The following is a 15,438-nucleotide window of genomic DNA, read 5'->3' on the forward strand; positions in this document are numbered from 1 at the left end:
CCGGGCTGGGGATTCGAACCCGCCACCTTAGGTGTATGTGGCTGGCGCCTTAGCCGCTTGAGCCACAGGCGCCGAGCCAAGGAGGGAGTTTTTAAGTCAAAGTATGGTTGACGTTTTACACTGTGATCTTTTACAGTGGTTCTCAACCTTCCTTAGGCCGTGAACCCACCTCCTCTGGTATATGGGGCTGATGCCCTACTCCTTTGAGCCACATTCGCCACCCGAGAACAAACTTTTTAAAAAGCATCATTAAAACAGCTTGATTACATCTCTCACCAAGTAGACCATATTTAGACCAAACCCTGCATGGGAGGACAGCATGAATTCAGGTTGGAATTGGCTTGGATTCTGACTTGTTCAATGGGTAGGGGAGTCCTTGTTAACAATACTTTATGGCACACTGCTGCAGTGGTGATGACTTGCAGCACCAGGAAAAGATGTGCTAACCGTGGTGCGTGAGGCCTTCCCCTGGGAGGGGTGCACACCTGTCTGATGCTGGAGAAGTGGCGAGGGCTGGCAGCAGTGAAAGCCTGGACCCCCCCGCCCCAACACAGTCTAACACACGTATAGAACGTCTGCTCCTATCTGTGAGAATGAGGCGAGTCAGAGGTATAAGAACAAAACAAAGTCTCCACACAAGGTGTTCTCTTTGGAATTCTTCATTTAGGTTTTCACAAAATACAAAGCTCAAACATAATCATCTACGTCCACCACAAAATAGAATCAAATAAGTGGTTAGCACACAAACATAGTGATCTTTTTCATTTTTAAAAATATAAATAACAAATGTTCAAGGTTTTACAATTTTCTCCTGTGTGTGTCTTTAAGGCTTTATGTTGCAGACCCTTCATTAACAGTACCTGTACCCTGTGGTCAGGACACACTGTGCGCGGCAAGGCCACCGTGGATACATTCCTGAGGGTGACACACACTGAGCCATGTTCCTCCGCCTGTTAAAAGCTAAACCATCAAACACCCTCCAATCAGTTCTCAGAGTCTCATTAACTCTTCCTGCTACAGAGTACTAAGAGAAAGGGACTGTCCAGCAGCATTCGGCTCTCAGTCAATCATGGAGGGCCAGAAAGGAGAACCAGGTTTCCTCCAGAGAGGATTCCTCTCCTTTTACCCCAAGGAGCCCCCCAAACCCATATAGTTTAAATGGTGGTTCATACTGAAACATTTTTCAGATTCAATAGTGTTGAGAGAAACGGTGATTTTTGGTTGGGTACTTCTGAAGAGGTTAAAGTGGAGAGGTTAATGTTGGCAAAGTGCTGCTGAAAGTGGCTTCGCTGGCGAGGTCTGGGGGCAGGGTGAGGGCCCCCGCCTTGGGAATGAAATCGGAGGGCAGGCTCTCCAGCAGACACTTGACCTGCTCCTGGCCCAGCTTGATCTTGTCGTCCAGCTTCCGCTGCTCAATGAGGAGTGCAGACTTCATCTTCACGAAGTGCTGGTAATCCTGGAGCTGCTCCGGGGACAGGTAAGTGGCCAGGATGTCCAGTACCACGCGCTCCCTCCGGTCCAGGTTCTCCTTGAGCTCCCGGGCGTCCTCGTGCTGCCCGGCCAGGATCTTCCGTTTCTCGTTGAGGGAGCTCTGCCAAGGCAAGACAGACAGGTCAGCAGGGGCCGGGCGAGGGAGAAAAGAGCCACACTCCCTTCAAGGAACTCTCTTACAGGCCTGCAAATACGGAAGTTTCTAGAGTAAGAGACTGACTTTTTGAACAAATCAGCCTATTACCTTTATGTCATATATTATATGGTTCTCTAACTTGTAAACCTAGGCAGGAGTAGCTTCAATAGAGAGGGTTACATTAAATTGGCTGGGCCAATTACCTTTTTTTTTGAGACACAGCCTCACTTTGTTGTCCTCGGTAGAGTGCCGTGGCATCACTGTAGCTCAGAGCAACCTCAAACTCCTGGCTTCCAGCAATCCTCCTGCCTCAGCCTCCTGAGTAGCTGGGAATATAGGTGCCCAGCTAGTTTTTCATACAGATGAGATTTTGTTCTTGCTCAGGCTGGTCTTGAATTCCTGAGCTCAAGTGATCCTCCCACCTCTGCCTCCCAGTGTGCTAGGATTATAGGCATGAGCCACTGCACCTGGCCTCCCATTTCTACTTAGACTTTTCGTTTCCTAACAAAGCCCAGCCATGATAATACTATTACTGACACAGTATTTTGCAGGTGGCCAGTCACTTATCTGCGCTGAAGAGTGTGAGTGTGTGTTAAGTGTTGGGTTTAATTGCACTCTGGAACAATCCATGTTCTAACTAGAAATTGTGCCAGGACCTGAGATGGCTGCAGCAGGCATCCCAGTGCCCAACAGGACCTCGGAGCAGACCCTCTGCTCTCCCCTCCCCCATCTAACATGTTCCTGCTGATGCAAATTCATTCTCTGACTCACTTTCTACCCCCATGACAATAGTCAAAACACTTCTAGTCTAGACCATTACTGTCAGTCTCCCAGCTGTTGTTCAGACATCATTCTCACTGCTGGGTGCACCGTGCAGCTGGCCTGTGGCTCTTCCACCTGTAGGCTGAGTCAGGCCTAGAGGGAGCGATGGCCGCCCTGTGGTGCTAGGCCTGGGTAGGGAGTAAGGGGAGCCTTCACCATCCCTTGCTGGTTTCCTTTAATCCCTCCTCTACCTTCTTTGAACTTTTTTATCCTTTTGATGGAGCCATCTACTCTGGTCAGTATCCTGGCTACACATTTTTCTAATAAGTGTGTTTCCAACAACTCAACTATTTTGAAAACCAATCAAGCTACGGTCTAGACATATTAAACCATATGCAAATCCATTTTTAAACCTGTCATCTCTTTGTGCATAATATTCCTTCTAAATACCAAAGCCCCTCCCCTCTTAGTCCACTTAGAATTAAGAAATTCTCCTAAATTCTGTTTTGGTGCCATTGTGTAAAGTCCTTCCTGAAAGCCCCCACTCCCGAAGTGTTCTGTGGCTGGGGGTCGGCCACTGTGGGTCTGCGCTTAGCCACCACTATGGGCAGGTTCCCCAGATGCTGCCAGTTCTTCAAGGGTGGGGCCTGTGTTTCAGGCAGTGCTTGTCCCCAGGCACACAGCATGCAGTATGTGACAGGTTCTCACGGCTATCTGCCATGTAGCAAGGAGGAGAGGGCTGCACTTTGACATAGGAATTACTGGACAATTTCTAGACAAAGAAGCTACAGCTCAGGACACTGGCTGAGGTTGGAGCTGTGGAGAGATCTGAGCACCGAGAGGCAGGTTCCTACATGCTTATTACCTAGACTTTAAAAAGTCCTTTAAAAACTTATCTGAGGGCAGTGCCTGTGGTTCAATGGGTAGGGCGCTGGCCCCATATACCAAGGGTGGCGGGTTCGAACCCAGCACCGGCTAAACTGCAACAAAAAAATAGCCGGGCGTTGTGGTAGGCACCTGTAGTCCCAGCTACTCAGGAGGCTGAGGCAAGAGAATCGCCTAGGCCCAGGAGTTGGAGGTTGCTGTGAGCTGTGATGCCACAGCACTCTACTGGGGGCGACAAAGTGAGACTCTGTCTCAAAAAAAAAAAAAAAATACCCAAAAACTTATTTGAAAAAACGTAACTTTTTAATGCAATATATTATGAAAATTTACTGGGAACTCCATGACAGCAGTTAATGAGAAAGATGTGGGTAGCTACAGATAACAGAAGGATCCGTAAAGCAAAGGAGCCCCGTGTGGCCGGAGTTCTGACCTTCTAGTGCATCTGTATGTGAACTCCTTCTATCCACTGTTTACTGCCTCCCCCTGATGAGTTCATGCCACGAGGGCAGAATCTATGAGCTTTGCTCACAATGTACCCACTATGGGGTACACTGTGGACTCCCAGCTGGTATTTGCTGTACAGAGGGGGCATAAAGAATGCACAGCAGATATGGGAGTAAGTTCAATGCAGTGACTGAAACTACAGGTCTGCCCTCAGGACTCCTGCCATCCTGGCTCCCGCACTCCCAGGTCTGTTGTGAGGTTCTGCCCAGACTGTGCGCAGGGCGTGTGAGCCCACAGTGTCTGTGCAGGGCGTGTGAGCCCAGTGTCCCCACAGGGCGTGTGAGCCCAGTGTCTACACAGGGAGCACTTGGTGAAGTGTCTCTCCTCCCAGGATGGGTGCAGTGGAGAGTGGGGAGTGGGGGAGGCCCTCACCCCAGATGCCCTGAGCCTTGAGCTCCTGTTCCTGCCCCTCCTGGTCCAGTAGCTGTGATGCCCTCTTCTCGTTTAATGCTCATACCCTCCTTGCTTTTGTTTTTTTAGAAAAGAAAAGGAAGAGGATTGGGAGGAAAGAAACGCTGGTACCCCTGTTTGTGCTTTCTGAAGTATTCCCTGAGCCTTAAGCATCACCACCTTCCTCTCGGTCACCCAGATGTACTCGCCCTACCCCAAAGACTGTCCCACTTCTCTGCTTGGGCGAGGAGATGGCGTCCAGGGCCACCTCTCCATGCACGTGGCTCAGAGAGGGACGTGTGCAGCTGCACTGCGGGGCCACCTACCCTTTCTTCATTACTGGCATCTTCTCCAAGGCTGCTAAGGACGTTCTCAACCCGGGCCAGGCGCCCCGAGAGGGACAGCAGCAGGTTCACCACCTTGTCCAAGTCCCCTACGAACATCCTGTACTTGTCGAGCTCGTTGGGCTTGCAGAGCTCACTGATCAAGGCCTCCACCTCCTCCCCCAGGGCGTTATTGAGCTTGATGTCCATGAGCAGGCTCCCCTTGGCTTCCTGGAGGGTCTCGAGCTTGTGGGTAAGGCTTTCGATGAGCTCGGCCTGTAACAGGAGACACAGGAAAGGTTAACCAAAGGCAAGAGGACGCTCTGCTCCCAACTACGTCCTATCTTGCCCTCCAGGGTCAGTGGAACGCTCCCCTCTTCCACTAGGATGGACTCCCCCCAACATCAGGCCATGAAATGTTCTACTTTCCCTGACCTGCTCAGTGCCCATGGGCCAGTGCGTGGTGACACAAGGTCCCATAATGCTGTCCACCCGTGTCGCACGGCTGGACAACTGCTCTTAGTTTTAAGTCTTCTCAAGACATGGTCTTACTTGATGCTCTCAGCCCTGTGGGTGAACAGGCAGCTTGGGGGAAAAGGACTCCACAGAGAAGTCAAGAGTCAGAGGAAGTGAGAGGCCTGCCCAAGCCTCAGGGCTGAGTTGACAGTAGTTGTAGCTACCACTTGTAGGGCAGCTACCACATGTTACCATTTGTCACATACTGTGACAAATCTGACAGTGACTGCCTTAGACTTCCCGTCAACTTTGCAGGAGGCATTATTTTATCTACATGCAGTAACTGAGAAAACTAAGACTGTGAGGCGATTGGGGGGCTGACACACGTGTGCACTGCTGGGTGACTGGGGGGCTGACACACGTGTGCACTGCTGGGTGACTGGGGGGCTGACACACGTGTGCACTGCTGGGTGACTGGGAGGCTGACACACGTGTGCACTGCTGGTTTGAACTCAGGTCAGCCGGACTGTGGGACTATGGGGCCACCCTCATACAACCATCATAAATAGCGACACTGAGACCTCTGTCAGGAAGTCAAGCCCTTGTTCTTTCTACCTCACCTCACTGTCTGCAAATGTAATCCCCAGAGCTATGTAATTTGACATCTTAACTAGAAATTTCTATACTTATAAAACAGGGTTACACAAATACCCAATATACATAGTATTTAGTTGAAGGAAGTTAATGTCTTAGAGGTTTCAAATTTGACTTGAGGAAAAAAAGATCTTTTTTTATTAAAACCTACACAGAAAGTTCCAGCTCAACAATTATATTTAGTCTACTATATTTAGCTGTGTGGCTTCAGCTGGAGACCTGGTTAAAGATCACAACCTTGGTGTTAGAAGCTATCTTCATTCTAAAGAAAAGAAAAAACCCAGACAAAATGCTAACATTTCGACTCACAGAATTTTTTTTTTTTGAGACAGAGTCTTACTCTCTTACCCTGGGTAGAGTGCCATGATGTCACAGCTCACAGCAACCTCAAATTCCTGGGCTCAAGCGATCCTCTTGCGTCAGCCTCCCAGGTAGCTGGAACTATAGACACCCACCACCATGCCCCACTGATTTTTTTTTTTTTTTGGTAGAGTCGGGGTCTCCCTTTCAGTCTGATCTCAAACTCCTGAGCTCAAGGGATCCCCTTGCCTCAGCTTCCCACAGCCCTGGGATTACAGGTGTGAGCCACCTTGCCTGGCCTGACTCACAGAATTAAAGGGTACTGACAACGTTCTGTACTATTTCTTCAACATCAGCACCAATGAATGTTGACTGGGAATAAAATCAGATTGATACAGTGAAATATTTATTTCTCCATCTCGGAGCTGGATCATCAGAGGTACTTCAGTGTTAGTGAGGGTCACGTCCTTGCAATATCCAAAGTCTGTCTGGCATTAATGGTGGTGTCTTCCTGTCTGAATATGCCTAATCTGAGAGCCTGGGTGGCTGGAACGTTCCCCTCTGCCTCCCCAACTCATGATGGGTCACACTCTTTGGCTTTCCTCAAGTTGTTAAGACCAAGTCAACGCAAAAGACGATTTTAGTAGTGGGAGAAGTGCCCAGCACATAAGCATATGATAACCATGAGCAAAAAAGGCAGTGGGAGAGAACACTGTTCATTATTTAGTTTGCCTTATCTTCTTCTGGAAAATGCCACTGTTTTCCAATAAAGCAATGCTGGCTGGCAGTTACGGTCATTTGCCCGTATGGTGGCATGCTGGGTACCTCCAGCAAAATGCCTAGCAGAAGGCGATCTTTCTGTGATACTGGGTCGTATGAAAAGAACAGCAAGGACAAAGGCAAGGCAAGCAGAGGGGAACAAACCCTGCGTGATGCCATGTCCTCCAACAGTCCTGCTGGGCCAGGTTAAGACAAGTCAAATGCCAGTGTTACTGTCTTTCCAGCAGATGAGAGAGAGACGGCCACGCACATGAAGTCAGCCCGGGGTTTTAACCTCGTATGAGGGTCTCCTGGGCTCTCATTCTAGGGGGTACTGGGTGATACCTCCTTACAGAAAACCAAGTTAGACCCAATCACTTGTATCACTCCAACCTCAGCAAAAAGGCCTTTAGCTTGTTCAAATTTTTGGCATTCCTTTCCACCTCTTGTCATATCAGTATAGTATCTAGAAAATGCTTCTTAAAAACTAAATAGTGGAAAGAAAAGGTAATTGCCTCATGTTTTTCATTATTCCTATAGATATGACTTATTTTGCAACTCGTATTGTGTATCTTCATTTCTAGAAGGGACTGAAAGCACTTTTATTAATAACTTATGTTTTATATTTTTATTTAATTTTTTTGGAGATAAGAGTCTCATTTTGTCACCCCCGGTAGAATGCCATGGCATCACAGCCCACAGCAACCTCAGACTCTTAGGCTCAAGCGATTCTCTTGCCTCAGCCTCCCAAGTAGCTGGGACTACAGGCGCCCACCACAATGCCCGGCTATTTTTAGAGGTTGGTTTCAAACTGCTGAGCTCAGGGGGGTCTTATTCTAGCTCAGGCTGGTCTCGAACTTGGGTGCTTAGGCGATCTGCCCGCCATGGCCTTCCAAGAGTACTGGGATTACCCAGGCGAGCCACCGTGCCTGGCCTAATAATTTCTGTTTTAACGATATCCTTTTTATGGCTCTCAGTGGCTGGTATTTTAAAGGCCACATGAGATGTGCATCAATTTGCCAGATAAATAGTTCGTCCTTACACTCGGGCTGAGTGGCAAAGAGAGGGAGAACTCAGCTCCCAGAGTAGACCAGCAGCACTGAGAGGCACCCTGGGGTGAGTGAACTCAGGGTTGGAGGGGTGAGAGAGCTTGGCATGCTGAATAGCAGCCAGGGTCCGGCTCACGGTCTCGTCTGCTCACTCTTCCCTGCACAGGCCATTTTCATCTTCAGACTTCAATGCTAATGTATCTGTCACAGGAGCACGATGTGGACTTTGGTCTTCACGGTATAAGGAAGAACAGTACAAGATGAAAATGTCTGGGAGTCATACAAGGGAGCTTCTGTGAGAGGAACCAACTAATATACATTTTTATGTATTTATTTATTTTTTGAGAGACAAGATCTCTCTGTTGCCCAGGCTAAAGTACAGTGGTGATACTGTAACCCACAGCAAACTCAATCTCCTGGCCCCAGTGATCCTCTTGCCTCAGCCTCCCGACTAACTGGGACTATGGGCATGTGCCACCATACTTGGCTAATTCTTCTATTTTTGTAGAGATGGGGTCCCACTATATTGCCCAAGCTGGTCTCAAACTCCCATCCTCCAGCGGTCCTCCCAAAGAGCTGGAATTAGAGGCATGAAGCATGGTGCCCGGCCACATTCTGATTTCTGGAAGGGGTGTACTGGGCAGCAGAGTGATACATCAGCTCAGCTACGGATGCTAAGGGAAATGCCACTGAGGGCCACACCAGTCACTCTTGGCAGAACGTTACTTACATGGCTAGTATTTGATTTCTTTTTTTTTTAATTCTACCAAACCCTTAAAACATGGAAATTTAGATTTAAAAATATAGTTAAAAGGTATTGGAGTAATTAAAGGCAACAAGAGAATGTTGGCTATATTAAGTAGCCATTTCTTTGCCAGGCAGAGCTCTTTAAAAACAACTACCAATTACCAGCAGAATTCACTGGGGGAGGAAGAAGAGGGGTGGGGCTTTTTTTGCTTTTTAAATAACACTAGTCTCTCAGGAGCTACTTAATTTGTAAAAATCATTGACATTTGTCCCCTTAACATCTCGTCCAGCTCACAATGTTAACTCACACTGCGCAGAGACGCTATTTGTGAGGGTTTTTCCTCTAAACACAGTTTTACAGCCCTTCCCTGGTGCGCCTCACCTCTGCAGGCAGAAGTCCCAGCAGGCCCTTCCTCGCCTCCTCGCTGCTGCCGATGGCCCCTGAGGCAGGAGGCAGGAGACCCTGACAGAAAACCCACCATTGAGCAGACACTTGAGCTTCTGTGTCATTTTTTTTTTTTTGGTGAGTCAGAGTCTCAAATTGTGCCCTCAGTAGAGTGCCATGGCATCATAGCTCACAGCAACCTCAAACTCTTGGGCTCAAGTGAACCTCCTGCCTCAGTCCCCCCAGCTGCTGGGACTACAGGCGCCCACCACAGTGCTGACTATCTTTAGAGATGGTGTCTCACTCTTGCTCAGGCAATCCACCTGCTTTGGCCTCCCCTCGTGCTGGGATTACAGGTGTGAGCCACCAGGTGCAGTGACCTTCTGTGTCTTGGTTATCCATCACAAAAGAATGACAAAGCCTGCCTAAAACTAATGTCAATTATCGAGCTTGTTCTCTATGCCAGGCACTATTTAAACCATTCAATTACTACGTACAACAACCCAGTGAGATCGGTTCTGCTATCACTGCTGTTTGACTGATGAAGAAAACGAGGTGGACAGAGGCGGTTTAATTTGCCAAGCCCATACAGTTAGTGTGCAAACTGGCAGGGCCCAGCTTAAATGCAGATCATCCGGCCTTGGAGTTCAGATTTTCAATTGATGTATTACAATGGAGTGAGGCCGCTGCACACACTTTGGAAAACATGGAAGTGTTACATGTCTTTGAGCGTGTGTGTGTGTTGTCACAGATGAGGTAACAACCAGAAGAACACACAACACTCACTTCAGGAGACACCCTCAGGGGAACATACAACCCTCCCAGTCGGCACGGAGAACTCGTGCTGATGGTGCTGCCATCGTGTCGCTCCAAACACACAGATGGCTTCTGCTGCCTGGCGTCTTTAGCCCAGTGAGAGCAGCTTGGGAGTAGCGTGGAATTCAGGCTCCTGCGAGTAAGTAGTAGGGCTAGAGAGAGCCACTCCCGCCACGGGCTCTGCTTTCAAATGGGAGGGTTTGGGCTGCAGTTTAACTCTTGATATTTTTCTTTAGTTAAATAAAATCCAGCCTGGGAGTTCTGTACCTTATAATTTCATTCGACAGGTGTCTGCTAAGCACATGTGAGATGTCAGGCCCTGGCTTTCGTGGCTGTCCCCAGCTGGGGGCTCTCTGCTCCCGTGGGCCCCTTACACCCTGCCTGTGCCCAGGCTTTAGTCTTCTGAAGCCTGTTACTCCACATAAAGGCACCATGACACTGTTGTCCTCGTACTTCTGGTTTGAAATTGAAATCTCAAGCTCTAGCTCTGGTTAGTTACACCCAGAGAACCTCCATTTCAGCTCAGGGCCTGGACAGCAAGGACCGGAAGTGGCCGACAGAAGCAGCTTTGAGGCCAGATAAACATAATTTCTGATTTCATTAACTGTGTGACCCCAGCACTCATGATAACCTGAGCTTTAACTGTGGTAATACAGGTGTTGGGGGAGCTTGTGCAAATAAAGAAGATAGTTGAGCACCTCGTGAAAAGCACGCAGCCCGCACCTGGAGGGCAGCAGGCGGCGCCGTTCCCGTGAGGATGAACTCATCTTCTTCTCCTTGTATTCTCAGTCTAAAACACTTCTTGCCACACAATGCCCAGAGTGAAGGGTGATAATGAAGTGATGGAAAAGCGGTTAAGAAATTAAGACGGGGAAGAGAAAGCAACGAGCAATTTGCTACACTGCTACGGTCAAGCAGACGCGTCTACAAGCAGAAAGCTAAACAGCAAACCCCTGTGTAACACGCTCAGCTCAAGACGCCGTGGCCACCTGGGCTGTGTCACAGGTGCACACAGCTCTTTTTAGTTTGCATTTAGACACACCAAGAGCAAAGTGGTCTGATTTCCAATTAGCAGACTATTAAACCAAGTACTCCCCACTGCCGAGAGGTAGGCACCGGGGCACACAGTGATGCAGATATTCAGTGTGGAAACCTCAGCCTGGGAAGGACCTTGCCCACAACACTGGCTGTATGTATCTCAGTGACCGTGAACTTGCAGAACGGGAGCAGTGGAAGGGAGAATACCCCTCACAGGTGCTTCCAAACCCTCCTGTCCCATCACCCCCTGCTCCTAGGGTCTGTAGCCTATGGGTTCATCCCAGAAGACAAGCAAGAAGCCCTGAGGCACATGGAGGGTAAAATAGAGGGCGTGGGACACACTCTACAGAATAAATGAAATAGAGTCAAATAGGACCTGAAAACGACTCGCAATCCAGGCCTAGAAGGAGCCAGCAAGCTTTTCCATTTGCAGCACAGCTCCTGAGCTGTGTGGAGGGCCCTGAGTAGCGGGAAGGCAGCCCCTCTGGGGCCATCAGGAATGGTGGGAACTTCCCCCCACGCACACAGCCTGGCTTACAGGAAGGCCATAGCAGCAGCAAGGCCATTTAAAAAATGTCTAACATTTTCTTGGAAGCTAAGCAGGGTTGGGCCTGTTAGTACTTGGATGGGAGACTGCTTGAGAATACCAGGTGCTGTAGGGTTTAAAAAAAAAAGTCTAACATTTGAAATTTCTGTATTAAAGGCTAACAACTGAATTATAATACTTCACTTTTAAGGTATTCATTGAAGTATCAAAAAGAGAGGCAGGGAACACATAAAGGCTCATGTTACCTTTTCTCAGAAGTGTCATTTGACAATTGGCCTCTTTCCCTAAACAGAATTTAGATTTTCTAGTTTTTCTTTTGACCAGAAAACACAGAATGATAATCACTCAGTCTGCTGGCACTGGCTGACCAGCTGCTAAGAACAGTGTTAGGGCTGGACTCAGAGGCTGGGACTTGGGTTCTGGTCCCAGCTATGAGACTTTTAGGAAAGAATCCCTCTAAGCTTCACTTTTCTCATTTGTGAAAATAAAAACGACAGTAGCTTGCCTGCTATAGGGGAGCTGTGAGGAAGTAGGTTACGGTGCAGGGCAAGTCCAGGACCTAATTATGGTTTGGGGAATTTTTGGTCCCTTCCCTTCTTGCCCCATGGGGCAGTGACCCTGCTGGTTACAAGAACCATGACTGTCTCTCTGGAGGAAGCAAAGCAAGGGCCCCTCTTCTTTATTTACCTTCTTTTCATTGACATCTGCCTGCTCTTCTTCCTCATTCAACTCTGCCGGCATCTCCTTGATCTTGTTCAGCAGTTCGGCCTTTGGGGCAGACACACTGTAGTAGGCAGGGCAGCTGACCAGCATGCCGGCCGCCTCCTTCTCTTCACTCCTGGGCCAGAGAACACAGCCACACACGACCCAGATCAGAGGCTTCATTCTACCACAGATGGCTATCTGCTCAGACATGCATAAAATTCTATTTCTTTCTCAGAAATTAGTAAATATTTACTGATGAGTGAGTCTTAAGTACTGAGCTCTCAAAACCAGGCAAACATAGAGAAGAAAGCCACCAAAGGTAGTCCTGGGGGAGGCGTGAGGTGGTGGCCTTGCCAGCTGACACTGGGCAAAACATGCAACCCCCCCACCACATACTTTTTCTTTTGTGATAGATGATTGATTAAGCTAAGAAGGATTATCAGCTCACAGAGAGGCACCATGGAGCCATGACTCAGTCACCGTCAAGGTATTCTCAAGGTATAGCACGATCTCAGGGTTTAGGTTAGTTGCTTCTTACACCCCCCTGGACACCATCACCTTTCTGACTGCTGCTTGCACACTTACCGATTTTCTTTCTCACGTAAGTCTGATACCCGATGTGAGCCTGGGAAACCTGGAGCTTGGTGGGCCACAGTGAACACAAGATGCAAAATCTACTCACTGATTATAAAGTGGGGGAGGGGGTCAAGACTGGGAAGAACTAGGAACTGAAAACCTGTGATCCAACATTCTCAATTTTACTGCAATCAAGTTGCCTTTCAGACTAATTCAGACGCCGCCCACTGAATAAATGTAGAGCCTCCTCTGCAGGAGGAGGCTTGGTTCTGAGAGGAATTTTAACTACTTAACTCATGATATTATTCAACACCTAGCTTGTCATTTTACAATGGAATAAAGAACCACAAAATACTGTTTCTAGTTTCCTGCTTGATGAGTATCCCTTTTAATATCAACTACATTTAATCTAGAAAACTAAAAAACACGAAAAAGGTCTTTCGATATATGCTTTGTTTTAGTTTGTGGATATAGGCCTTGCATTACAATCTGGCTTCCCAGGGCCCTGACCCACCACCCCTTGCAGAGGCTACAGGCTGGGCCCAACGATGCAGGACAATGCTCACTTTCACCAGAAGAGGGCGTGCGCCCCCTTTTGAAATCCAAGCAGTCTGACCATTTCACTTCCCGGGCACTGGGAACATACATCCTTGGTGTTAATACCAGGAAATCCTTTATAGACAGGGAGCATTTCTAAATCACTGCAGTCTTCCTATAGTGGGTGGTCAGAGGATGGAATGTCCATGGTACAAGCATCTGGGGTAAACGGGCTGGCCCACCCCCAGAGCTGTCTCGGCCGGGGGCACCTGGGGAGTGCCTCGGATGGTGCAGGTGCTCAGTGTGCACATAGGACCCTGGTGAGCCACCTCACCCCAATTCTCATTTCCCAAATCGGAAAAGGAAGAGGACGGGCACCGTGATGAATGAGGGGAGCCTGACAAGCTGACAAAGAGCTTGTGAGTCCTGCACAGCTCTTTCTTTCCTTCCCCACTAGAACAAAACATGGTGTTCTTGTAATTTAGGGAGATCAGCTGGAAATTCCGACAATACAAACCCAAATTTGGATGATGTGTTCTCTGTTTTTATTTGGTCTGGAAACCACTAACTGCTGAGTCCTGGTCTGTCAATCCACATAGTTTTCATTGAAAATTAAAAAGAAAATAAAAACCACTCACAATCTTTCCCAGAGGAGTCCTTTTAGGAAAGGAAATGTGTGAGAAAAGTACTGTGAGAACCCAGAAGAAACAAAAAGAATGGGGTGGCGTCTATGGCTCAAAGGAGTAGGGTGCCGGCCCCGTATGCCGGAGGTGGGGGGTTCAAACCCAACCCTGGCCAAAAACCACACACACACGCACACAAAAATACAGTCTGCTCACAGTTCCTCCAGGCAGGGGCTGGGCACTGACATGTGTTAAAGGTTATAGGACAGAGCAGAGGCTTCCAGAAGAGCACACCCCACCCAGACCTTCCTTGATTTTCAAGATTTGGGCAAATACCACCTTGACCCCTCAGAAGGTAAACAAACCTACTTCGCTAGGCTCCCCTCCTATGAAGGCCACGTCCACTGCACCTTGGGGAGGCCTCGGCTACGCTCACCACTCCTGCCTGCTCTCTGCCACACAAGGCTTGGTGTTAATGGCTGGACAGTGGGCACTGTCACCAGCTGGGTCAAAGCCCTCACTCATGCTCTATGACCTCGGTTGATCACGGTCTTAACCCTTCTGTGCCTCCGTGTCCCCATGTGTAAAGTGGAGGTGAAAAGGTAGCGACCTCGCAAGCGTCTTGTGAAGGTTAAATGAGATGATACGTATAATAAAGAAGCTAATCGCCGCGTGACACGCAGACTGTGAACAGGTATTATGGCAACTCTACCACTCCTGTTGTTGGGCGTGTGTCCCCACCCTGCTCCTCAGTCACCCGCAAGGCTGAGAGGGACTGTAACTCTTGGGTCACAGTCTGTGGAAGGAGGACACAGCGGGTGGGTAGGCCCAGCCGGGTCACCTCCCCAGGATGGAGTTAAGTCTCGCTGGGGGCATTGCCAGGGACTCACCTCTTGCCTTCGCATCCCGGGAAGCTGACCGCCCCCTGCATGGCATTCCTCTTTATGCCGTTTTCCCTCAGCAAGTTCACGTCTCGGGGAAACAAGCCTTCCATCAGGTCCATAGTTGTCTTCATTCTGGAGTCTGGATCCAAAATATCTGCCAGAGATTTGTCTTGGTGGACAATTTCCTTGGCCAGAGCCTCTGTTCTGATGTCTTCTGAACTCTTCTGAGGATCAGAACTGACTTTCTTTTCTAAACGCTGAGTTCCACCAACAGAATCGTACATGAGGCTTTGAGTCCAGACGGGAGCCAGCTGCCCCAGGCTTGGCTGCTTGCTGAGAGGCCCGGCAAGTTGAGGCTGAATTCCCACGAGGGAGGGTGGCTTGGACTCGCTGGCCTCTGAGACCTTGACACAAGTCTGGGGTCTGGAAGCCAGCATCTGACCCCCTACCAGGTGGGCTGCACCAGGCACATGCCTTTCCCTTGCAATTGTCACCTTGGAAAATTTGCTGGGGCTGCTAGGGACACAAAAAAACCCAGAGAATAGTAAGAGGAGGGCCAACAGAGGGATGAGGATGAGAGGGAGTGGGGCAAGACTCATTTCCGAGGTCTCCTCCCCTGCAAACTGTGGCATCCACAGGGCTTCTCCTGAGCCCAGCAGCTGGTCCCAGGGAGGCTGTTACATGCAGTCACGGGAAATCGGTTTCAGTGACGATCACTGTTAAATCCCAGCTTTCTGAAAGGTCTAGGACTGGGTGAACAGAGGCTAGTGCTAAGAAGTCACTCTTACAGCATTTAGAAAACAGCGCTCTGACAGTGTTATCAATGTCTGGTGTCTAAGATCACTGGCCCTCTGGCTATGTGTTGGGAAAT

General features: G+C 48.9%; 1 protein-coding gene across 1 annotated transcript in view; it reads right to left on the bottom strand.

Moving 5' to 3' along the window:
• Nucleotides 1-646: 646 nt before the first annotated feature.
• SHROOM3 (shroom family member 3) overlaps nucleotides 647-15,438 on the bottom strand; it is a 58,270-nt gene continuing 43,478 nt past the window's right edge. The window contains exons 6-9 of the mRNA XM_003790065.3: nucleotides 14,574-15,080; nucleotides 11,930-12,080; nucleotides 4,495-4,767; nucleotides 647-1,591 (exon numbers count right to left, since the gene is read on the bottom strand). Of these exons, the coding sequence (XP_003790113.2) occupies nucleotides 1,241-1,591; nucleotides 4,495-4,767; nucleotides 11,930-12,080; nucleotides 14,574-15,080 (1,282 nt within the window). The 3' untranslated portion in view covers nucleotides 647-1,240. The remainder of the gene's footprint in view (nucleotides 1,592-4,494; nucleotides 4,768-11,929; nucleotides 12,081-14,573; nucleotides 15,081-15,438) is intronic.

This window comes from Otolemur garnettii, unplaced genomic scaffold, assembly GCF_000181295.1.
Source record: "Otolemur garnettii isolate 467f Iridium unplaced genomic scaffold, OtoGar3 scaffold00039, whole genome shotgun sequence".
NCBI classification, from domain to species: domain Eukaryota; kingdom Metazoa; phylum Chordata; class Mammalia; order Primates; family Galagidae; genus Otolemur; species Otolemur garnettii.